The sequence below is a fragment of the Diachasmimorpha longicaudata genome, chromosome 5 (genome assembly GCF_034640455.1).
Source record: "Diachasmimorpha longicaudata isolate KC_UGA_2023 chromosome 5, iyDiaLong2, whole genome shotgun sequence".
Taxonomy (NCBI): domain Eukaryota; kingdom Metazoa; phylum Arthropoda; class Insecta; order Hymenoptera; family Braconidae; genus Diachasmimorpha; species Diachasmimorpha longicaudata.
Genome location: NC_087229.1, coordinates 10,130,753 through 10,153,628, shown reverse-complemented (window position 1 = coordinate 10,153,628; position 22,876 = coordinate 10,130,753). Strand labels below are relative to the sequence as shown.

The 22,876-nt window shown below is 40.3% G+C and overlaps 6 protein-coding genes and 1 non-coding gene across 20 annotated transcripts; 3 read left to right on the top strand and 4 right to left on the bottom strand.

Moving 5' to 3' along the window:
• The first annotated feature begins 3,042 nt into the window (after positions 1–3,042).
• Positions 3,043–5,450, top strand: LOC135163032 (cyclin-H). Of its 5 annotated transcripts, none has more exons than XR_010299057.1 (6): positions 3,043–3,178; positions 3,433–3,657; positions 3,753–3,926; positions 3,998–4,223; positions 4,334–4,760; positions 4,842–5,450. XR_010299057.1 is itself a non-coding variant. In XM_064122156.1 (6 exons), exons 2-6 carry the CDS (start codon positions 3,301–3,303, stop codon positions 4,585–4,587), a joined length of 894 nt encoding a protein of 297 aa, XP_063978226.1. In that variant the 5' UTR covers positions 3,055–3,178; positions 3,254–3,300; the 3' UTR covers positions 4,588–5,450. The 5 variants fall into 5 exon arrangements, 2 of the variants coding, with proteins under 2 accessions (XP_063978225.1, XP_063978226.1); XR_010299056.1 differs by having other exon boundaries at positions 4,825–5,450; XR_010299055.1 differs by having other exon boundaries at positions 4,334–5,027; positions 5,128–5,450.
• On the bottom strand, positions 4,803–11,214 carry LOC135163036 (homeobox protein MSH-D-like). 2 transcript variants are annotated; one of them, XM_064122160.1, is made up of 5 exons: positions 10,308–11,214; positions 9,733–9,858; positions 7,092–7,327; positions 5,123–5,259; positions 4,803–5,019 (listed from the first exon to the last, which is right to left on the bottom strand). In XM_064122160.1, exons 1-5 carry the CDS (start codon positions 10,462–10,464, stop codon positions 4,803–4,805), a joined length of 873 nt encoding a protein of 290 aa, XP_063978230.1. In that variant the 5' UTR covers positions 10,465–11,214. The 2 variants fall into 2 exon arrangements, with proteins under 2 accessions (XP_063978230.1, XP_063978231.1); XM_064122161.1 differs by having other exon boundaries at positions 7,092–7,324.
• On the bottom strand, positions 5,534–5,606 carry Trnam-cau (transfer RNA methionine (anticodon CAU)). Its single transcript has one exon. It is a non-coding gene; the product is annotated as a tRNA-Met (tRNA).
• Positions 11,215–11,488: 274 nt separating the features above from the next.
• On the top strand, positions 11,489–15,363 carry LOC135163015 (uncharacterized). The gene is made up of 9 exons (XM_064122119.1): positions 11,489–11,875; positions 12,248–12,530; positions 12,714–13,275; positions 13,382–13,586; positions 13,690–13,877; positions 13,948–14,143; positions 14,234–14,455; positions 14,640–14,864; positions 15,084–15,363. The coding sequence occupies exons 1-9, from the start codon at positions 11,824–11,826 to the stop codon at positions 15,233–15,235; spliced, it is 2,085 nt and encodes a 694-aa protein (XP_063978189.1). The 5' UTR covers positions 11,489–11,823; the 3' UTR covers positions 15,236–15,363.
• LOC135163023 (UBX domain-containing protein 4) lies at positions 13,687–19,312 on the bottom strand. 7 transcript variants are annotated; one of them, XM_064122132.1, is made up of 7 exons: positions 19,172–19,312; positions 18,093–18,541; positions 17,674–17,946; positions 17,231–17,536; positions 16,904–17,124; positions 16,632–16,786; positions 13,687–15,936 (listed from the first exon to the last, which is right to left on the bottom strand). In XM_064122132.1, exons 1-6 carry the CDS (start codon positions 19,251–19,253, stop codon positions 16,654–16,656), a joined length of 1,464 nt encoding a protein of 487 aa, XP_063978202.1. In that variant the 5' UTR covers positions 19,254–19,312; the 3' UTR covers positions 13,687–15,936; positions 16,632–16,653. The 7 variants fall into 7 exon arrangements, 5 of the variants coding, with proteins under 5 accessions (XP_063978202.1, XP_063978201.1, XP_063978200.1 ...); XM_064122131.1 differs by lacking the exon at positions 13,687–15,936 and adding an exon at positions 16,021–16,279; XR_010299053.1 differs by lacking the exon at positions 13,687–15,936 and having other exon boundaries at positions 16,021–16,774; positions 16,847–17,124.
• Positions 19,313–19,332: 20 nt separating this feature from the next.
• Positions 19,333–21,367, top strand: LOC135163028 (DNA/RNA-binding protein KIN17-like). Of its 3 annotated transcripts, none has more exons than XM_064122150.1 (4): positions 19,333–19,473; positions 19,737–20,151; positions 20,262–20,732; positions 20,861–21,367. In XM_064122150.1, exons 2-4 carry the CDS (start codon positions 19,746–19,748, stop codon positions 21,241–21,243), a joined length of 1,260 nt encoding a protein of 419 aa, XP_063978220.1. In that variant the 5' UTR covers positions 19,333–19,473; positions 19,737–19,745; the 3' UTR covers positions 21,244–21,367. The 3 variants fall into 3 exon arrangements, with proteins under 3 accessions (XP_063978220.1, XP_063978219.1, XP_063978218.1); XM_064122149.1 differs by lacking the exon at positions 19,333–19,473 and adding an exon at positions 19,518–19,658; XM_064122148.1 differs by lacking the exon at positions 19,333–19,473 and having other exon boundaries at positions 19,583–20,151.
• A 386-nt stretch (positions 21,368–21,753) lies between these two features.
• Positions 21,754–22,821, bottom strand: LOC135163039 (uncharacterized). The gene is made up of 2 exons (XM_064122166.1): positions 22,573–22,821; positions 21,754–22,491 (listed from the first exon to the last, which is right to left on the bottom strand). Exon 2 carries the CDS (start codon positions 22,476–22,478, stop codon positions 21,801–21,803), a length of 678 nt encoding a protein of 225 aa, XP_063978236.1. The 5' UTR covers positions 22,479–22,491; positions 22,573–22,821; the 3' UTR covers positions 21,754–21,800.
• Positions 22,822–22,876: the final 55 nt, after the last annotated feature.

Below are 22,876 nucleotides of genomic sequence, written 5' to 3'. Positions count from 1 at the left end.
AATCCGAGCGCAGGGAACAGAGAGGCCAGAGTTGACGAAAAAAAAAACGTAGCTAACGGAAATAAAAGTTGGAGAGGAAAAACGTGAGACCATAGAGCTCGATAGGCTGACTTTCATGGAGGTGGCTTTTCGGCGACTGGATCACGTGTCATGATGTGTATTTTCCGTTTGCGTGTTTTGGATAACAGTAAAACCCTTATTTCAGATCATCATCATGGGAGAAGTGTTAAAAAACAAGCCCTTTTGTTCACTTGGGAAATAAATTAGGGTTTTGAATTGATGGAAGGAGGGACAAGGGGCGACTTGATGGAGCCCACGAGTCAATTTTCAAAGCTCCTCATCGAGGGGTTGTTTTCTTGAATTTCTTCGGAGATACAGAACACAAATTTTATTGCATTTTATATTCGCAAAATTCATCGGAAAAATTAGGGAATGTTTGTGATGTTTTTTAAATAATAATTTAATGAGTTTAAACCCCTGCAGTAGTTCATGAAAAAATATTATTTTCTTCATTAGTACCAACCAACCCACCTTAACTAGAAACATTGATTTCACATTAGCCTTCATTTCTCATATCGACAATTTTCTCACCCTTTTTTCCTAATTTGTCTATACACCGAAATGAGGTATGAAAGGGGTCGTGAGAGGGTGCAAGCACGCGAACCGAAGGGCAAAGTCAACCGCAATATTGAATTAATGGCTGACGCACTTCCTGAAATACTCCATAATTGAAAAAAAAAACAATTTAAAGAACTTCTCGAAAAATTCCTGAAAAATTTTTCGTCCCTCACATATTATTTTTTGTTCCCTATTTTTTTATACTTATTCCGCTGATATTTATTCATCTCGTCGGTCCGATGTATTCTAATGCTGAATAATCGAGAGGTGGCAAGGAGTAACCGGACACGATAGGCCGTACAGGGCGCCATAAACAACCTCGACGATGGGCCCTGATCTTCTTATCTCACTTCACTCCTACCCCACATCCACGGCATTCAGTAGTCTTATGCTAATGTAATACGCCCGTAAGTATATTATAATTATAAGGCCCGTACCTACGGGATCGATCGGCCGAAGGCATAGCGAGAGATGCACAAGACGCGCTAGTCCACCTTTCGCTGATCAGCCCAACTCCTGTCTAGGTGAATTTCAATAATTTTTCTTCCTTTTTCTCGACCAACTGCCCATGGGTCTACGACAATTTTTTTTTATGTAAAACAATTTAATAAGCTGAATCTACATTTTTTTTTTATTACAAAATAAGATAACTTTTCAGCTCATTCCAGACAATTTTTTAAACTCTTTCTTTATGATTATTTATTTTCACTGGAATTTATAGGGAATGTTGATAATAAAAATTTGCAATCGTCGATTGACTTTCAAATAAATAAGTAGAAATATCATTGGATAAAAATCACAGCCAGTTAGATGCTGTCTCTGGAGAAATCGCGAGAATCCGATTTTTTTATCGCCAAAAACCAAGACGAAAAAAATAGAAACAAATATGATCGTGATAAGGGGAAACGCGGCGTCGGTTGTCGGTTGACAAAGGGCCGTAGAAACGCCCCTTCAGATCAGACAGGGCAACCGCTTGCGAGGGCGTCCATATTAATCCACCCCCTTCCCCCTGCCGCTATCCTCTACCGGCTCTTACTCTGGGACTTTCCTCTGGCTTCGTTCATTCATCGCCTGAGGATCTTGTTTATTACCCCAGCACATGTAGCCGCTCACCAGAATACGTATTTCATGTAGAAACATGTTGCATAATGTCCAGCAGAGGTGGATGAGACATTCAACATTTTTGTTGCACCGGCGAAATGAGGCATTCCAGCGACTACAATTTTTATATTCATTTAAACAATATTTTCGGTGAAATGAAAACGACTTACGTATTCATTTCTCGAGAAATGCTGCCATTATGTGTAGTAAAATAAAAAAATTATCAATTCTAAATAAAAAATTATGTCATTTCTATGAAATTAGATGAATAATTCATCAACTTCTGGGTAATACAATCTCAATTTTTATTAACCAACTCATATTTGATTCATGTTTATAAGATGAATGATATTTTTTTTTGTAAATAAAAAGGAGATTTTAATTGAGTCATTTTAATTTGAATAAACTTTTTTTTCTGGGCGATGATGAGAGAAGAATAAATGCGTGTTTTAATATCAATTTATAAAAAAAATCTTCTGATTGGAAGATAAATTTTCCTCCAGAACCCGATATTTGGGGACTGAGGGAACATTGAATTATTCAAATAGCTCTACCCCCATTCCAAGTTGTTTATGACTCTCGTGCATATGGTTTATACCCGGCAGCACTACCATCAATATTACTGCGTCACTTTTTTTATTAAATATTGACAATAAAAATCGAGTCATTGTTCAACAGGCTGCGATACTTGCACACTTCGTAATGGATTTTCGGTGGATTATTTATTCACAAAGGGGAACGGAGGCTTTATTACCTGGAATATCAATATTTCGGGTTTTTGTCGTTTTGCCCCATCTTTATGCGTCCATGCAATTATGTAATGAATATTTTCAGCACAAAAAGTTGAATTTTGAATAAAATACAAAATATCGACATGAAAATAATGTTCACCTTCAACTTTGAGATTTACAATTCAACACAACATAAAATAATTAGTAATTACTATTCATTAGTATTAAAAATTTATTTTATTGCTAGCAAATAATAACCTGAATTATTATGTTTCAATGAAAAAATTCAATGAAATATATTCAACATTTAATGAAAAAAAGACGAGGAAAAATTCGATAACAAAAACAGAGATTATTTCTGACAAAAAATGGACAATATTTTCCCGTCGAAAATCACTCCCGTTCTTATCGACAGGTGTTACCTCACCATGACTATTATGATGTGGCGACCTCCCTCAGATGATGAACGAATTCTCCTGAACATTTCCACTCCTCCAGTTCCTCAATCCAACCGACCAAACAAACCGCCGTCAGAATTCGCGTAATTTACATCGCTCCGTAAAAAATAAAAATATAAAAAATTTTCCAGGGGTTCTGGAATCAATGTGATAATGTTCGCTTCAAGTACCCAAAGGAAACACTGGATATACTCGGATGAAAGTGATCTCACCACCCTGAGAGAGAAAACCAATGCCCAATTTATCAGGAGATATGGAGCCCATATACAAGTATGTAAATTTAAAAACTTCTTATATCATTATTTTCCTTTTATTCAATCATTATTTCTATCTTTCATCGTTTAGAGTTGCGTTCTCCTTTGGATCTTGTTTCTTCATCATTTTATTTTCGAATGAAAAAATTTGAGGTTAGGATCGTTGTTTACGTTCAAAACTTCCCTTGAAAGTTACAGAACTTTTGAATTTATTGCAATTTTTATCAAAATAATACTAACTATGGTTTACTTTTATCTCTGGGATTGCAGCAAGACCAACGAGATCAATTTTTCCTTTCGGATATTGAGGAGAGAGCGCTGGTACGATTTTACGAACTTCAGCTGCGGGATTTCTGTAAGAGGTTCTCACCTCAAATGCCCAGAGCTACAATCGCCACTGCTCTTCATTATTTCAAACGCTTTTACCTGAGGAACAGCGTAATGGATTATCACCCTAAGGAGATCCTGGTCACATGCGTTTATCTCGCTTGCAAGGTAATAGCTTGATGAATTAATCAAAAATTCCCGAATAGAAAAAAAAACATTTCAACAGCAAAGTGGTAAATCAAGAATACGATTTTCATGTTTAGGTGGAAGAATTCAACGTTTCAATCTCTCAATTCGTAGCAAATTTAAAGGGAGACAGGGAAAAGGCATCAGATATTGTTCTGAACAATGAGCTACTCCTGATGCAGCAATTGAATTACAATTTAACAGTCCATAATCCATTCAGACCTGTGGAGGGCTTAATGATTGACATAAAGGTATGAGAAAATTCAGGGAATCAATTTGAGATGAGCAATTGATAATGGAGTCATTGAAATTATTATTCTAGACTCGCTGCACTGCTCTCGAAAATCCGGAGAGACTCAGGCCACACGTCGATGATTTTTTGGAGAAAGTCTTCCTGACTGATAGTGTTCTTCTCTATGCACCAAGTCAAATAGCTCTGGCAGCTATTCTCCACGCAGCCTCAAAAATCTCGGCGAATTTAGATAATTACGTGACTGATATTCTATTCTCCCGAGAACATTTGCCAGGAATTATCGAAGCTGTTCGCAGTAAGAAAGATTTCATTAGATAAATGGAAAATATTTATTAACTTCTTTTTCCATTTTCACAAGTGTCTCAGCTCCGTACAACGTAATTAACGTTTTCCTCTTCATCACAGAAATAAGAACAATGGCAAGAACATTGATCGACGTCCCAGGGAAGGACGTGGTGAAGTTACTGGAGAAAAAACTAGAGAAATGTCGCAATCAGGAGAATAATCCTGATAGTGATATCTACAAAAGGAGAATGCAAGAGATGCTGGAGGAGGAGGATATGCACGACAATGCAAAATATGCGAAAATCATTCAGGAGCAAGCAGCCCACGACGAGAAGACTCTGGGTGTCAGGGGCTTGGGCTCGCCGTCTCTCTAGCCCCCAATCGTCCACGAACTCATTGATCTAACTTGAAATTTCCTACTCTCATTCTCCTGAGGAGTCCCTTATTACCACAAAAATCATCAATATTTATTTTCTTACTCTAGTGCTCTCCTTACATCACTGGTGATTGTTAAACATTCGGCAGTTCTTTGTTGCTTAAAATGCAGGTATAAAACTTCTTATCTTAATTTTTTCCACTATTTTACGTCTCACGTGTCTTGTCGTCTAAAGTCAATCCTCTGAGTTAGAGGATAAACAGAATGGGATGGAGAGATGTTGGGGAACACTGAGTGTTGTGTTCCTGGTGACAAGTTACTTGCCAGTGGCTGGACAATTGGCATTCCAGGGGGGAGGGAGAGGTGGCCCACGTGGGGAGGCAGGAGAGGAGGCGTTGCTGGTTGGGGCTGCCCAGGATAATTGAAGAACCTAAAAAGGTTCAACATTTAAATCATAATATTCACAATAGTACGAATGATAATGGTGATATTCAATTGAGAATTAATTGATTTTATGGTATCCTGAAACATACCACAGACGATCGCCTACGAATATCGGTCTTGGAGCTGGAATTCCGAGACTGGAGTAGTACTGCTGTGCTAATAGCTCCACATCGTTAGTATATTTTCGCTTCCATTTCGTTCTTCTGTTCTGGAACCAAATTTTTATCTGGAAGGCATAACGAGGACATTGTAGTTATTCATATTTTATACCAGCTTTGCCAACTAGAATATTGTTGATGTTTCGTCGATCTCAACATTAATTCACGAGATAATTGTAAACTGTAATTTAAGAAAATGATTATTCATGTACATTCATATAACAAATGTCGATAAATATGAAACTGATAGTGGTGAAAAGGTCTCTCTCACTAGCCTTTCAAAAATTCCCACTTTATTTTCCGAATAGATTTGTTTACGCGAAAAAAAAAAACAAAAAAACATGCTCCGGGTGAGGATCGAACTCACGGCCTTCAGATTATGAGACTGACGCGCTGCCTACTGCGCTACCGAAGCTTGCGGAATTAGGAAACATTTCTTTTATATGAATCGCGTAGAATGAAGAAATACGTGATAAGACCTATTTGGAACTGATTTTGAGAATTGCAAAATACTATCCTGACAATCTACAAGTGCACCTATTGTGTATATATATCATCTTGGGAATTAGCCGGATAATGAAATTAATCACGTGGCCTTCTCTTGAAATCCAATTTCTGTAAATAAATACATTTTTTAATCAGTTGATTTTTCCCGTGTCCTCAAAGAAAGCCAGAAATTCAGTCGTCTCGAGTAACTTTTGATTTCATTTAAACGCGGGAATGACTCCTAGTGATGAGGAATAGAGAGTGAATGAGCGTAAGGGGCAAACGTGGCTCGTTAACTCCAAGAAATATAGTGACATTAATGTTAGCAGCACGACTGAGTCCCTCGCCATCCCTCTGATCTGTCGTAATACAGCATGTCGCGGGGACTCCTCTGTATCCAACGGAATCGTGACAATTATCCCGAGCTTTTCCCGCCTGACAATTTCATCTCCGTCCAATTATCCGTGACATTTACAACTGCCAAACTCCGCATCAAAAACCGCAACATCGCCGGTGGAAAAAGCTTCAAGTGTTAATTCAGAGAATGAAATTCCGATTTAACTGATAAAAATGAGAGGCGATTAATAATTTAGTTTTTTCAGATGTTTAGGTGCTAATTGCCCCTTTACATCGACCCCAACACCACCGGCGCCACGGGCTGGCGCCTCCACATGTGGCAAACGTTCACGAAACCCTGGGACTATAACTCAAACCGGGGACTTAACCTCGCGACCCTCGGGGACCCCTCAGAAGACTCGAAAAAATCAACTGCTTCAGGTGCTAAATTGTAGCCCTGCGGAAGCGTCACTTTCGATTTATCGGAGGTCCTCAGGCACTTCCTATGTGACCCAATCAATCTTACAAATCATTTTTCCCCCCTGGGATCGTTATATTTCATGACAGCGGTCTTGTAAGTGACGGGAATATTTCCACACACATTTTTCTTTTTTTTTTTCGAATGTTCGAGCCAGATTTATTTGTTTCCCCAATCTTCGTCCGGATATCAGACCCTTTTCGTTCTATTTTTTGTTTAATTCACAATCCGGTAATTTAAAAAATGTCTCAGGTGCATAAAACTACCTAAATTCAAATAAATTCCAACAATCGCGAATTAGAACTTTTTGAGGACTGATCGGCGGCGCCTGACTTCCGATTACAATTTTTTTACAGTCTTTCTAATGCACATTCGGGTAATTAGGAGAATGGCATCATGTGCAGGCGAGACACTTTCCTCCCTGGCTGTCGCCGTTGAGTGTCTGCATGTTGCAGTTTTTTTTTTAAATTCGCCCGATCGCCAACACTAGAACCTAGACAGTCATCCGCGCACGAAAAAAAAAAGCCCCCATCATGAAAATCCATGTAAATTTGTGTTTCCTGAGATAAACATAATTCGCAGTGATAATGGATATCTTACCTGTGTCTCGGTGAGTTTAAGGCTTTTACTCAGCTGCAATCGCTTCGCAACGCTGAGGTATTTATTCCTCTCGAACTCCGCCTCCAGGGATTTTATTTGCGCCGCGGTGAAGGCTGTACGCGGTCGTTTCTTTCTGTCGTCGTCGCTGGTCACGCTGGAAGTTCCCTCGTGGATGTCTTTGTCACTGCAATCCATTTCCACACCGCAATTTCCGCCACTGCTGCTTGTGCACGCTTCTGAAATAAATTTTATCCAATTTCTCATCAAATTTTACGATCATCCCAATGAAATCTAAACCCAGAAACTAAAATTCTTATTTCCTGTCATTTTACTCATTAATTTATATGAAAGTGATTAACGTTGAATTTAAATGTACTTTTAAAAAACACTTAATCATAAAAAAAATGAAAAATAGAAAATGAATTGATGAATTAAAAGAAAACACAAGTCCAATTACTCGGTAAATTCTTCAAATCCTTAATTCGCCCAATTTTTCCGCAATTCCTTATGTTTTGTTTTCCCAGGCAAGACAGTTGTTTATATTTATATTTATCTGACACATGCAGTTACAGCGTTATGTACATGTACAAGACGTCGCGCCACAGAAACCGCCACGAGTGAGAAATGTCCCGAGTGCCCCTTTTAGTTACGTTGAAAATGAGAAGAACGAAGGAAGAGCATCTAAGCGACGGGTATCATCTTCTAATTATCCGCCCATTAATCATCGAGCCGAGAGAAAAACGACGGCCCCTCATTCTTTTCAGTAGTTGAAACATGCGATGACACGTGGAGCACGCCCGGCTGCTGCTGGGTACAACGGTGAAAGGATGATTTCCGATATTTTCCAAAATTTTCTCAATCGTTAGTGATGGGTGATACAGGAAGATGGATTATCGACAATTGTACTGATTTCAAAAAATTAATCACCAATCAGAAATGACTAATTACCGCATAAGAGTTTCATTCATTGTTTGGGGATAATAAATTATTCACTGATCATTCAGAATTTATTTATTTTCATCGTTGTCAGCAATATTAATGATCGATAATATTTCTTTCTTGAATTGTTGCAGAGGAAATTACTGATGACGGCTGCTGTTTCAGAAGTGAATAGATCGGTAATTATTTTTCTACTCTGACAAATTCTGAAGAACAAACTCTGAAGCGAAAATTCTTCGGGCGTCTTGAAGGTGGAGTTCACTTGCCCTCGACACTTCTTACCGCAATAAATATTCCGAAAAACTATTCGTAGCAGAGGGAATCCTCGTACACGACTGAGGAGAAACGTTTACCAGCTACTAATTGTCATATGGCAGCTTAAATGTCGAGTTTATTTTCATTCTTCGCAGACGAAGAGGAGAGGTTCAATAAAAATTAGGTGGATGTTCGGTAATTCGCAAGCGAGACTGGGCAACCCGGGCTCAATAAAATAATTCAATAATTAATGAACTTCGACAAATCCCTTTGTTACTCATCACTTTCACCGATGACTTCCGGACTTGGAAGTCATCGGAGCGTGAAAAGCGAGGGCTTCCACGAGACCCGAAGCTCCATCATAAAAAAAGCCGTGAAACTCTGATAAAAAAAACTGAAGAACACGCGCATCGCGCTTGAATCTCAGGAATAGCATCAGCACCACGCCTCCTAGTTCGTCTAATTGCCCCTGAGCTCACACTAAACTTGTCTCCTAATTATTCGCTGATTAATGCCGTCACGGCCAGTCCCAGAGATCGAGTGACCACGATAAAACTAAGCTACTAATTTACCGCCTGTCTATTTCGAAACTAGAGTCATATTAGGGGTAATTTATTATCATCAGAATCAAACGCGGATTTAATGAAGACATAAGTGAATTGCAACTGTTCGGTGCGTACCTTGACTAATTGAGGGATCTTAAGCGTGTTGTGGGTATTGAGATGATTGTGGTATCTTGTTGATGGCTTTAAAGCTCGCCGTGAAAATCTACGAATGTCGGGGAATACATTCCGCTCCCTCCCCTCTGGGATTTCGTCTACGCGTAATATATTTATCGTTTCGTACGTCTTTCGATGGATCGAAATTCAAGGGGCGGGATCTCCCGGTAAATTAGTGTTCCGTGCCACACGTATTTTCAACTGAAGGCTAAATACGAATTGTCAACCCAACAATTAGCTCTGAATTTTTGGGACTTCACTGGTGATCGCTATTTTTATTTTTATTTTTTTTAGATTTTTGGTCGTAATTCTGTTGGACAGTGAGATTATCTCGAAATTCTGATATTTTTCGCGATCAGTAGGAAATTGTGATATAAAGAAAAGAGATTATCGCGCCCATATTTTCACCGGAATAGTAATTCGAATGAAGCACTTTGCCGGTAATTTCTATGGCAGAATTAGCAGTAGACAGATAAATAGTGGACGTAAAACCAAGAACATTGAGTGGGCGTGGATCCTTGCAGGAAGCAATGGATCAAACTCACTGAGGGCCAAGTAGTCCACGCAACTTTGGTGCACACTTGTACCGCAGTACTTGAAGAAAAGGGAGAGTAAAAAAGTGATATTTAAGAGAGTACGGATCGGTGATAATTATCAACACCGCTGTGGCCCTCGGGTGCATATCAACGGTGGATTTATTGGTTCTTGTCCACATTCGTGGTACTCACCGTAGCTGATTTCCGGTTCTGGGGTAGTGGAGCCCACGGTGTTCGACTCCTCGAGGCCCTCGATTTCCTCCGTTGAGGACATTGACGAGTCCGGGACTACCGTCAGGGCTCTGCCTTCATCGTAGACTGCAATTCAAAAATTCAATATTTTTGCGAGAAATAAATTCTCTCGAATTTTCCAGTCTTTTATTGTTGAAGAAATTAATTTTTCTGGTTGTTTAACTAGACTTTTTTCAATGAGGAACGATAATAAATTTTGATTTTCCGATATGAGACGGGCTTTTAATGCAATACGTTAACAAACATTGCGAAAACTCATGAATAATCAAAATTATTCAAAACACTGTTTTTAATATATAAATTTTTCCCGAACGTTTCCTCGTAAATAAAGAATGGAAATCGTTTCAACTTAAGTAAATGTCCGAGAGTGTTTTGACCAAATAATAATAAATGAATGTATTTGCATTTTGCATAAACTGATGTATTGAAATAATCTTGGACAATCTGGAAAAAATTCTTGAAAACCAAAACTTTTATATTTCCGACTATCTCCAGTTAAATGACCAGATACTCACACTCCTCCGCCGCAGAAGGTTTGAATGTCCCATGAGATATTGGCCGTCGATCGGCCGGCGGATCTTCGTTCGGTGCCAACAGTCTCTCGATGCTGAAAGCCGCCAGTGTCCGGTTCCCAATTTTCTCCGGAGGAGAACTCGGATTTCCCTGAGACATAATCGCCCCAGAAGTTTCCAAATCCACCAAAAAAATCCGAAGAAGAACTGGTGACTCGCCAATAATAATAAAAAATCCAGGACTAACAAATATTTCAACTAAATCGCTGACCACAAATTAATCCACTTCACGAATCGATTTCACCAGGAGCAAATAGAAGATTTGAAATTATCAACTTGTTTACAGAACAGATCTCCACTCACTGTGTCGGGGTGTATCCGAGTGTTCTCCCAAAATTATTTTCATTTTTTTCTCTCATCCAAAGTCAAATTCTCAGAGCATTGGGGAGGCGGACCCCAAAAAGCCACGAAAAGCCCACGTGCCGTTGACGTCGTTCATTCCTGGGCCAATGGAAGAAGATGTTGGGCGTTACTTGGCAGCGGCACGTGGACAAATTTGAAGCTGACAAGATGCACTGGGTGAGATCCCTCTAATTGAGGAATCAGCGGGGACAACTAGCGTCGGCTAAACGACGGCGATGTACCTGTTTGCTGATAAATTTGCCGCTGAGTCCGCGCGGAGAAGACGCCCCAGTGCGATGATTGCACATTATCAACATTGATATATGTGATAGTCTAATTTGTGATCCGCTAGCGGTGACGCACATCTTGAGGTCCATTGGATATGTAGGTTGAGGAATTCTCGGTGTTGCATTTGTCATAAGGCAACTGGATATATGACGGAGGATTCCAGAGGGAAATATTCAGCGAAAATTATGGAACTTGCAGTCCGCTCACAATTTTTTCCGCTTCTGACAGAAAAAAAATGATAATTCACTTTCTCTGGAGAAAAACTACCCGCGACCATTAATTTTCAGTCGAAAAAGTAGCGAGGAAAGGATGATCAGGGGAAATACCGAAGAAGATCCAACATAGGAAAAGTCAGGGAGGAAAAAAAATCAGGAAATTTTTGAATGAGGAAAAAATTCCGATAGGCCAACTGGAGTCATCATTAATCAGTCCGCGGAGGGAAAAAATTTATCAATAAATGATGCCGATTTCTAGGAGATTTAGTAGCATTCTTTTCGTGACATTGTGCAGAAGAAAACTGCACGTGTAATACTCCTTGTAGTGCTTAATTTTTTACGACAAAAATCGCACGACACTATTAACAACACTCATAACGGAAGAAACATGAAAATTTAAATTTCATGATTTGTGTGAAGATTTATACTACTTTTTCCGTGAAAAATATCATGAATTGTCACCCATCAATTCACAAATGGTTCATTCCGAAGATGAGTGGTACGATAGTGGCTGCATAATTACCGAATAAAAGTAAACTTGAGAATAATCACTGAGGTAAAAAAAATGATTATTTAAGCGACGACTACGATTATAGTTATCGTCAGTGCTCATCATGAAAGGAAAGTGGAATGACGTTATGTCGTTTATTTTTTTCGTACTATTCCGTAAGTTTTGAAAAATTAGTACTAATAACTTGATTAAGTGGTGAAGTGCGGTATTATGCATAACGGGGAAAGAAATCGGTAAACAATTCCCAACCTGATTGCACGACAAAAAAATATCAAAATTGTCTCAATTCTTAATTCACTTTGGAAATGCAGAAAAATTTTTATTTTATTTTTAGTGTTTGAAGAATGACTGGAATCGATTCTCGGTAATTTATTTATTCACCCAGCGTAATGAAAAGTATTTTTTATAAAAAATACTTCACTGACCGATGTCCTCCTCATGTAACTTAATTATCCGGAAATATCGCATATTTTTTCATCGAATTCTCTCTCCGTGATAAAAAAAATACTCTACAATTCAAATTTCAGTACTGCATGATGAGACTTTCGCGGCCCAGGGGAGTTATCGTGTTTATTCGCGGAGTCAAGGAAAATATACAGTAGTGAATTACACCGTCGCCGATACCGCGACAAACGATTCATTCAAACTGAAGGGATCCGCGGCATATGATGTAGAAAGTCGGTTCAATGATTATGATGATTTAACGAGAGCATCAACGCCGGAGGAATGTGCGCGCGAATGTGGGAACAATAAAGACCCAAAAATATGTTACTATGAATGGACTGTGGAATACTACAGCACAATGGGCAAGTAAGTTCATCACGACCACAGGAAAAAATTGATAAATTGGACTGAGTAAAAATTTTCAGAATTCGTCACGAGAAATTCAAATAAAAATTTTTGCGGTGCAGTAAATTCTCTGATTTGTCCCTCATAGGGGTAACTAATTTAGGGATAAACAATTGACTAAGATAAAGGGTCCGATATTTCCAGAGCATGTGAATTATGCCAGCCAACAACCAACACCTCCTTGTCCAGTGATTGTCAGTGCATCCTGGCAGACGGCGTCGAGTTGTCAGGAATCATGGTTGTCAACAGAATGTACCCAGGCCCCTCGATTCAGGTCTGCCTGGGTGATCTGGTGGTTGTGGACGTGGCGAATCACGCCTTCGGCAGTGGTCTCACCATCCACTTCCACGGAATCTACCAAAACGGCTATCAGTATTATGACGGAGTTCCCTTTGTAACCCAGTGCCCCATATCGTACCGATCCACGTTCAGGTACAAGTGGCGGGCCCAGAACGCCGGAACGCACTTTTATCATGCCCACACGGGCCTCCACAAGCCTGCGGGCATTCAGGGGGCCATCGTCGTTCGCCGGCCGCGGGAGACTGATCCCATTGCAAAATATTACGATGAAGATGGCATCGATAATGTCATCTTCGTCAATGATTGGTTCCACTCCACTCCAGACAACCATTGGCCCGGTAATCGCTTCCGAAATGTGGGACAGGTTGCGGATAATTTTCTTATCAATGGCAGGGGACAGTGGTTTGTAAGTTAAAAATTCATAAAATTATTTTCTGACGAATTTGCTACGATATTTTGTGAAATTCATTTCTTGCATATCATGTTCCAATGTTAGAACAATTTTTTATCAGAATTCTACTAGTAATACATCAACTGACACACCGCTCGCCGTTATCAACGTCGAGCCGAATCGTCGCTACCGGTTTCGAATGGTAAACAGCCTAAGTTGGACTTGTTCGGTTCAAATGACTATTCAAGATCACAATATGACATTGGTTGCCACCGATGGCGAACCGGTGATTCCCAAGAACGTCACCACTATCACGTCTTTTTCAGGTATTATATGTAGACCATTAAATCCCCTTTCAGCATCATCCCCACTGGCAAATTTTCCCCATAAAAGAATCATTAAAAATTCAATATATTTATTCTCATGCAGCCGAACGCTACGACTTTGTCCTCACCACGACTCAGGAACCGCGATCTTACTGGATTCAAGTCAGAGGTCGGGGTGCCTGTGAAGACCGAAAAGTCGTCCAGTACGCGATCCTCCGTTACTCTGGCTCACAGCTGAGGGAACCTGAAGGGGAACGACTGACGTACGATCGGCCTTTGCCATTAGGAGTGGTAAAGTTTTTACTCTAAAAAATGAATCCATCACCCCTGAGTGTTCCGTAATTATTCCGTAATTATGTAGGTTTTTAATGCCGTCAATCAAGTGTGTGAGAACTCAACGGAGAATATGGTCTGCGTGAAGAACCTGCAGAACGCAGAGCCAGTGAATGAAAGGATTCTGCAAAAGGAGGCTGATATAACTTTCTACATTCCCTTCACAATACAGCAGTACAGGACTGAAGACCTGTTCGAACCAAATACTTATCAAAATTATGAAAGTAAATTATGCTGATGTTAATCTCTCTAGTTACCCGTTTATGGAAAATTCGTGATTTTTTCTAAAAATTCACCGATTCGATTGTTATCAGTGCCGATCGGAGATCTCGGCGCTTTTGTTGCCATGCTCCAGAATTTCTCCAATGAATTCCCAGCCTCTCCCTATCTAACTCAAATGCGTGACGTACCGCCGGAGAGGATCTGCAGGGGCGACCAACTACCCACCGTTTGTGAGAGAGACAAACCGTGTTTCTGCTCTCATATTATCGATATTCCATTGAATAGTGTTGTAGAAATCGTTATGATTGACGAAGGTAATATCAACAGCGCCAACATTCACCCAAATTTTCCATTATTTTGCCCCCAAGTGTGCAGTCCAACGGACCGAGTATTTCGTTTGATTTTATTTGAACGAAAATTACCATAAACTTTTCAGCAACAAATCTCAATGACGATAACCGATGTTGAACAAATAATTGAGCATATTTTCCCCCTCAGGAGTAACGCTAACGCATCCATTTCATCTTCATGGTTACGGGTTCTTCGTAATGGGCCAGGGAAGTTTCGAGACACTGGGGCTCGCCGGGGCGGATAAAAAAAAAGCCATTGAACTGGACAGGGCAGGGCTGTTGAAACGCGATTTCGATCGACCACCTGTGAAGGATACTCTAGCCACCGCCGCTGGAGGATACACCATCGTCAGATTCTTCGCGGATAATCCGGGTAATAATTTGTAAACTCATGCAGAGAGAGAAATTTCGACATAATTCCAGTTCCATCAACCGATACTATTTGTCATAATCATTCGATTTTCCCTTTTTAACCGCCAGAAGACAAGTGTGAGAAGAATTACTTTTATTTGAAAATGAAAACGTTTTTGGGAATGAACCTCCTGGTAAATGATTGTTCACAAATGTTTGGAAAGTAAATGTCTGTTTCCAGGATACTGGCTGTATCATTGCCATTTCCAGTCGCACCAATTGGTTGGCATGGAACTGACCTTTCACGTTGGCGAAGATTGGGATCTGCCCCCAATACCGGACGGATTTCCAGTTTGTGGAAATTTCGCACCAGAAGTTTGGAACGATGATTGAAGATAACAGTCCTGTACTCTACTTCGTAATTTAATCAGTACAACTGCCAGTAATTTATCTCAATAGATGTGTCACAATTAAAATATCTGGTTACTTAATAAACTTTTTGTTCATTGGTTTTTACGGAAGATTTATGATATTCATTCGGCATGGTACAGTTTTAGTTGCAGAACGATCGTGGGGACAAAAAGAAGAAACAAAAACATAATTTCACATAATGAATGATTTTTCACATGAGCGGTCTATTATCTCCCGACCAGCAACAACTGTTCCGCTTTTAAATGGCCTCAATCAATTCTTGGAAAATATTTTGAGCTCCGAGAAAAGTAAACCCTGACAAATCACTTGAATTCATCAAACGCTTGACGACATAACTAAATTCGATAATTGGACGCACCTGATTGGCATGGAAACCGTCATCAATCAGTGTGATGTTCCCCGGGCGCTGCGTGTCACGCGCTCTAATAGGCGGGGAACTCCACTGTTTCAACACCGTCCGGGCGCACCGACATTTCGCTCCTTCTCGCTAACAACAGGTCCCTGTTGTGCTCTCAAATGTCCGTCGGTATCTTTTCCGCGTGTTTGCGGCCATGTCCTAACACTCTACTTTGGGATGTCATGGAAATGAAAAAATGGGTACTGGGAATTGATGATGGGGTCATTTTTAACCCCCAGTATACATACCCATATTTTACCTGATCCTAAAGAAAAAATTATTAATGATGAAATTCTCCTGATTTTCTAAATCAGGAACACCAGGGATCATTAAAAGACAAACCCAACACTTCAAGGATTAAATAATCACAGTTTATTATAACTACAACAATGAGGAATAAAGGAATTCCTTCAGCATTGCGTTAAACTGAATAGTTTTGTTTCATAATGCCCCAGAAACAATTACTCTGTTTTATAATAATTTCCGAATTAAACGAATTTTGCGTGAAAAAATGCAAGATCAAAAAATCTCCGGTCAATGATCGTTCCATTCACAATCAGAATGTCAAACGCCCCTTTATCCTCTCCCACTCATTGGTCCTCATAAACCTGCATCACCAGCCAAATATCTATTAACAAACTAATCACCCTCGACTTGTTTTTGTTGAAAAAAATTCTGAAAATTCAGATCCAAAGAACTACTTCCGCATGTGCGACAGCGAGTAAGTAATTTGAAATTTCAAAGGCCAGTGTATAATTCGAAGCGAAGTATTGAATCGATACTAATAAACTATAATAGAATTGAAAATCAAATGAATTTTAGCGAATATCTCCAAAGTGTGGGGAGGTTTAATTTTCAAAGATATTCGCCTGAAAAAAGTCGCAAACTGGACGAAAACTGGACTCTCTTCATCTCCCAACTTTAAAATTTTGCTGATAATAAAGAAATAGGATAAAATACCGGTCAGAATAAGAATTAATTTCTACATCAGCTGCGTTGAGTTTCCATTCCACGTGTTATTCTCATCATTGTCATCACCCTCAGTGTGCAGCCTGTGGACGTTCTGCCTGGCTCTGATTGTGGTGGTGGGTCCTCCCAAATTCCTGCCAAACAGACTGCAATATAAAGAAACAATGTTCCCTTAGACAGTTCCCCAATGCTCTTCAAATGCTCACCTCACAGTAGCAAACCTTTTGTGTTTGGGTTAGCTCAAAGTGTGAGCAGAACCTTACCCGGATGGTTGACCCAGGTGGCGAGTGGGTGTAGCACGTGGTGCAACGCCAGCTGCAGTCGGCTCGTCATTTTCCTCTCTGGTGGGGCCTTGGGCTGGTGGGCCAGTGAAGTAGCCGAGTACGTAGTTGTATACAGAAATTATTGGGGAGAAGACCGTCCACATGAAGCGGGAGAGGAAACCACCCTCATCTCGGGATACTACTGTTTTTGTAGTTGTAGACTGAAAACATAATGTTACACAATATTTCCTCATTTTTTTTACCCTGACTTCAATAAAATATCTAGTGCCTGATTGAAAAAAAATTACACAGCTACTGATTACTCACATTTTTGAGTGGCAGAATAAGGATAACGGCAGTAGGAACTAACTGCAAATCCACTAGTGTTCTTTCATCATCCTCAGCATTGAGATCTCTCCTGGGAAAGGACGTCGACATTGAGAAATTGCGGAATGGTAGATCGATGTTACTGCTAACGTATGCACGGAGATCGCGGAGTGTGCTCATTGCTTCGAATTTGCCCATGTGAGGACTGCCAGAGGGCAGTCTGAATTGAATTCGTACAACTCCATCTGCGGGGACAGCAGCAGCCTGTTGCGAATTTTCCTGAGCCTGTTGTGAGGTTTGTTGCTCCTAAATTAATTAAATACTATTATCCTTTCAATGTTGCTTCAAGTGAAAATAAAAAAATCTATTTTATGTTGTCAAATGGAATTTTTATCTTCTCCCATGAATATGTCATAATGCTTTAAGAAAAATTGATAACTAACGAGTAACGCTTGCTCCCTCTGCCTCCTCTCCAGTTTATCCTGAGCAATCTGCCGCCTGACCCTCTCCCTAGCCTCTGCCTCAGCTGCCTTCTCCTTCGCTCGCTCCTCCTGAGCCAGCTTAATCTCCAGGTCCTGCTGACGCTGCCTGGCTGTTTGCATGTCTTTTCCCATTTTCCTGCGTTCAAGCTCACGTCGGATTTCCTCCTCACGTTCTTTCTCGATTTTCTGCTGCTTCTGGATTTCTATCAAGCGTTTAGCACGTTCAAGTTTTTTCTGTGAGCCATAAAATAGTAACATTAATAGTAAAGGAATATTTTTCACATTAATTTATTTACATAAGTTTTCACATTAACTTGAAATATTTATTCTAAAAGAAATAGAAACCCCTCAAAATAAATTCAAATAATCCAAAATTCTACCTCAGGAGATAATTCAACCGTTATAGCGGCAGGTTTCTCCTCCCCAGAGACTCCTGAAGCTTCAGGTTCACTTGTCTGTGCCGATGGTGGGACAGCTCCACCAGTGCTCGCCACTTGGCCACTTTGATCCACAGATGCACTTTGTTCACCCCTGATGAAGTCGTTAGAGGCTTCATTCTTTCTCTTCCCAGCTTTCACCAGGACTGTATCAATTTTTTCCTGGAGGGTTTGGACATTGACGCTGCCAGCCACCACCTCCAAGGGACTTCCGTTGTCCCCGATGAAGAACAGCGAAGGGACCGGTACAAGTTGGTAAATTTGCGCGAAGAATCTATAGGAATCGGTATCGCTCTCTAACCTGATTGCGACAAAATTGTCTTGCTCGAGGCGGGATGATATCTCAGGGGCGTCGATGGTGCGGGCAGTTTCGACTGATGCATCATCCTTTCCTGTGGTGATGGACAAAAAAAAATTTCCAATTTTAAAAATATTTTATCAGCCATTTTAAGAGCAGCCATATTTGTTTATAACTTTAATCGGGCAAATAACCTCAATTTCGATTGGAAAAAGATATATAGGATTTTTCTCGAATGTCTCTGACTCAATGACGACACCAGATCATGAAACTTCCATGAAGACATTGGTTTTCCGAATGTCAGAATTTTCGAGAACTAATCCTCCATGAAAGTTGACTCATCTCGGTTTCCCTTCGCTACAATATTATCTTCTATTCTATTTTTAAATCTCCCGATTGTTCCGCCGCTATTGAATTCTCATTATCGTCTCCAGTACTGTCACAAATTCAGAAAAAATGAATTTGTTCTGGAAAAATCATGAAATCTCGAAAGTGCTGGAACTCAAGGCCATGACGTGAAGATGACAAGCCGAATTTGACTTTCCAATTAAAAATGCTTTGGCATTTTCTAATTCCCAATTTTATTGGAAAATATGAGGAGGAAGTCTTCGGTAAAAAAAAATATTCAGAACATTCCCCTGAAAGGACAGCATCCGTTGAAAAACGGTAAATAGCGAACGCCAAGGATCACCCTAACCTCCACCAAAAGTAACTTGAACTATACCTGCGATGAAAACGACAAAAACAGCTTTCCTTGACTTTGAAGCAGCAACAGCTTCATTGATGGTTCCAGAGTACCACTTCATTGTCACACGACACTGCAAAACCACGACAATCAACACCTATTCTTGAGACAATTGGACTGGATTGTGATACGATGACGCAATTAATAAATGGATATTCTTCGCAAGATTTTATACGAGAATTTCATGCAACGCGAATGAACTGAATTGTCCATAAACCCGAGTGCCGCTGCGCTGCCGTTTATTACCCGAACTGTCGGGTTAGGTTAGTCCCCGTATCTAGGTAAGGTGCAACATTGTGTTTAAGATTTATGATCGGCAAAGTAAATGGATTTATTTCATCAATATGTAACGATTTCAATGTGAATCGTGCGACCGAAAAATGAATCTCCGTATTCCCATGGGAGCGTTGTTGAACTGAGTTCTGAGAGACTTTATTTACGTCTCGAATCACGTTTAACCTATAAAGTAGCTGTCAACAGTGGTTTTTATTTAAATATAATTTCTGTGTTTTTGAATTTCAAATCAAATCAAATTGAATTGAAGGACTGAAGAATGGGTAAGCATGAGCCTGGAACACCGAAATACATCGCCAACAAAATCAAGTCAAAAGGCCTTCAAAAGCTCCGATGGTACTGCCAAATGTGTGAGAAGCAGTGTCGAGACGAGAATGGCTTCAAGTGTCACACAATGTCGGAGTCTCATCACAGACAGCTCCTCCTGTTTGCTGACAATGCCCACAAGTTCATGGACCAGTTTTCCCAGGAGTTCTCCCAGGGCTACTTGCATCTATTGAAGAGACAGTTTGGAACGCGACGAGTAGCAGCCAACAGGGTCTACCAGGACTACATCGCTGACAGAGGTCATGTTCACATGAATGCGACTATTTGGCTAAGTCTGACCGCGTTCGTCAAGTGGTTAGGGAGGACTGGCAAGTGCGTTGTTGATGAGACTGAGAAAGGTAAAATAATATAATTCTGTTTATCATATTACTCGATTTGTTAATTTCATCTGGGAGTTATCTAGAATAAACCTATTGATTCTCTTTTCACCAATGATTTTTACGCCCAGGATGGTTCGTCACATACATTGATCGTGACCCGGAGACCCTCGCCCTTCAAGAGAAGAAAGCCAAGAAAGAAAAAATGGACAAGGACGATGAAGAGCGTCTGATGTACTTCATTGAGAAACAGGTGGAACAAGGACGTCAGGAGAATTCGGTCTCCCAAGAGGACACACCGGCTCCTCTCGAGCGGTCCGAAGAGGATGGACCCCTAATTCTCGACATGAAGCTCAAGTTAAAACCGAAACTGATGGGACCACCACTGGCCCCACCGCCCAAGCGAGGGGAATCCTCTGCTACCTTAACAGTCAAGGAAGAGCCACAGTCGGAGGATGACTGTGATAACCATCGAGCTCCCAGTGAATGCCGATCCGAGATAAGTGTAAAGCGAGCCCACGAAGCTTACGATGACAATCCGCAGGAAGCTAAACGAGGACGGAGGGGCTCTGAGGCAGCAGAGGTACAGGCGTCGACATCTGGTAGTTACTTTCTGTCTACTTGATTAACCTTTTCATGAATTATTTCAAATTTCACTTTAAAAAAATATTTCCTATTTTTACCCTTACTATTTATATTCTATGCCCTCGATTAATGAATCTCCTTACAGCCTCTGCAGGTGGATGGCTCCAGGAAGGATTGATAGTGAAAATAATAACAAAAACACTGGGGCAAAAATACTACAAAGCAAAAGGTGTCGTTCAGTCCCCAGTACTGGAGTCCGGATACGTCGGGAAGATCAAGTTGACATCACCAGAAGAGGTCGGAGGTCACGTCGTGAAATTGGACCAGGAGCACCTGGAAACTGTGATACCAGCCATAGGAAGAGAGGTGCTTATCATCCAGGGAAAGTACAAGGGGTGTAAGGGAATTATAAGGAGAGTTCGCATGGGGGACTTCAGAGTCGATGTTGAACTCCTGACGGACGAGGGTTGTGTGAAAAAATTACCCTACGAATTTATCTGCAAATACTCAGATCCCTGCACGGTGTAAGAAAGCTTTCAATTAATTTAAGGAATTGTAAATTTTTCGCTATTTTTTTATGTATTCATAACTACATATAAGTAAGTGTAAATTTTATCTAGAATTATTAAACGAGATAGAGTAGGTTCAAGTACGATGGGTATTATATTTATTTCGTCTGCTGACCTTTCGTTCCAATTCACTGATTGCTGGAGGAATCTGGACCACGATCTGTTCAATTGAAAGAAATAGAAATCCATCAGCAAGATTAGAAACCATCCCTATTAAATTAAAGTGGTGGATGAGATAGATTTCATTTCATGTGAGCTTGCGAATAGACTTCGAAGGAATTCGGGCTTCAATTCAGTGAGATTTTTTAGCCATGAGGAAGGAGAGAATTCCGGAAATTATTAAAGACTTCTCCAGAGATTGAAATTCTGTGTCAAATAGTTATCACAGGAAATTTTCGGAGACGCTAATTATTAGCTTAATCATAAATAAAATAACTATCCACTCAATGAAAAACTTAACTCAACCAGGTGGTAATAAATGACACCATTCATTTAATTCAAATAAATTTTATACAATTAGTCCTCTAACTTCGAAGAGTAGCCAACCATGTCATAATAGTCGGCAGGAGTCCTAAAGGCCACCATAGTGATGTTATAAAATCTCCTTTTGTATCGATGCGATATTTCTTGAAGCGAATGTCGAGGATCCATGTGCTTCCTCGTGACTTCCCCAGACTTGAAGGAGAGTTGTTTCTTAAATGGTGGCAGGGTACGAATAAGGATCATCCTGTACTCTCCCTTGGAGCTATCCAACCAGATTCGTATGGGGGTCCTCCGCAGAAGGTACAATGTAAATGTGTTCATTACGAGGTAGAATACCATCGTTATTTGTACTTGGTAAGAGTCCTTGTAGGTGACTGGAGCCAGGTCTGATGATATTGGATACGATATGTTTGTCAGGTAAAATTTAAAGTAGTAATAGCCAAAGCCTACGAGAGCATAGGACAATATCGACAGTGGGTAGAAGCAGTAAACGTAATTCGTCATGGTGCTTCGATAAATCAGCTTGAATTCGGGGGGAATTTTATCGCTCTTCCGCAGAGCTGCTTCTACTTTGGGATTTTGTAGCCTGCCAGGAATACCTCTGTAGATATTATAGAAGGCCTTCGGGAAATAGCAGCCCTGCTTATTAAAACTGTTGACCGTGCCATTCTTATTCATCTGGAGAGTCACGAATTTTAGGAGTTTGCTCATTTTTTTTTTGTTTCTGGGAATTGCAAGAAATATTGAGACGATTTGGTCATTACAGTGGGTCATTGCATGAGTTGTTAGAGCAGCGGGGACTTACGGTTATTTTTCAATGCCTTGGAGGTGTGTCAGTTGAATGTGATGATGTTGTTACAATCAGCAGCATTTGTTAATTCATGTTCTTTGGAGTTTTTACATTTTTAAGGCACCGGGGTTCCTGAGTGCACAGTGTATACTGTGAAGTTGGGGGAGAGTCGAGAGTTAGATTCATTTGGGAAATCCCTAGGATTTGAGATTCGAGGAGGGAAGTCGGACATTGAATTGTTTATATTAACTGCAGAAGCTTGGGAGTTTGGACATTTTTATAAACCATAGAAAAAAAGATCGCGAAAAATTTGGAGGTT

Excerpts from the sequence above, each read along its gene's own strand:
- LOC135163023 (XM_064122132.1), bottom strand. The coding sequence starts at position 19,253 with ATGAAGTGGTACTCTGGAACCATCAATGAAGCTGTTGCTGCTTCAAAG. Across the intron at positions 17,537-17,673 it reads AGAGGGAGCAAGCGTTACTC|GAGCAACAAACCTCACAACA; the intron begins GTTAGTTATCAA and ends TAATTAATTTAG. Across the intron at positions 17,125-17,230 it reads TTATTCTGCCACTCAAAAAT|TCTACAACTACAAAAACAGT; the intron begins GTGAGTAATCAG and ends TTATGTTTTCAG.
- LOC135163036 (XM_064122160.1), bottom strand. The coding sequence starts at position 10,464 with ATGTCTCAGGGAAATCCGAGTTCTCCTCCGGAGAAAATTGGGAACCGG. Across the intron at positions 7,328-9,732 it reads AGAACCGGAAATCAGCTACG|AAGCGTGCACAAGCAGCAGT; the intron begins GTGAGTACCACG and ends AATTTATTTCAG. Across the intron at positions 5,020-5,122 it reads TTCGTAGGCGATCGTCTGTG|GTTCTTCAATTATCCTGGGC; the intron begins GTATGTTTCAGG and ends GAACCTTTTTAG.
- LOC135163032 (XM_064122155.1), top strand. The coding sequence starts at position 3,062 with ATGTTCGCTTCAAGTACCCAAAGGAAACACTGGATATACTCGGATGAA. Across the intron at positions 3,658-3,752 it reads GCGTTTATCTCGCTTGCAAG|GTGGAAGAATTCAACGTTTC; the intron begins GTAATAGCTTGA and ends TTTCATGTTTAG. Across the intron at positions 3,927-3,997 it reads GCTTAATGATTGACATAAAG|ACTCGCTGCACTGCTCTCGA; the intron begins GTATGAGAAAAT and ends TTATTATTCTAG.
- LOC135163028 (XM_064122150.1), top strand. The coding sequence starts at position 19,746 with ATGGGTAAGCATGAGCCTGGAACACCGAAATACATCGCCAACAAAATC. Across the intron at positions 20,152-20,261 it reads TGTTGATGAGACTGAGAAAG|GATGGTTCGTCACATACATT; the intron begins GTAAAATAATAT and ends TTTTACGCCCAG. Across the intron at positions 20,733-20,860 it reads GGTACAGGCGTCGACATCTG|CCTCTGCAGGTGGATGGCTC; the intron begins GTAGTTACTTTC and ends ATCTCCTTACAG.
- LOC135163015 (XM_064122119.1), top strand. The coding sequence starts at position 11,824 with ATGAAAGGAAAGTGGAATGACGTTATGTCGTTTATTTTTTTCGTACTA. Across the intron at positions 11,876-12,247 it reads TATTTTTTTCGTACTATTCC|TACTGCATGATGAGACTTTC; the intron begins GTAAGTTTTGAA and ends TTCAAATTTCAG. Across the intron at positions 12,531-12,713 it reads TACTACAGCACAATGGGCAA|AGCATGTGAATTATGCCAGC; the intron begins GTAAGTTCATCA and ends CGATATTTCCAG.
- LOC135163039 (XM_064122166.1), bottom strand. The coding sequence starts at position 22,478 with ATGAGCAAACTCCTAAAATTCGTGACTCTCCAGATGAATAAGAATGGC.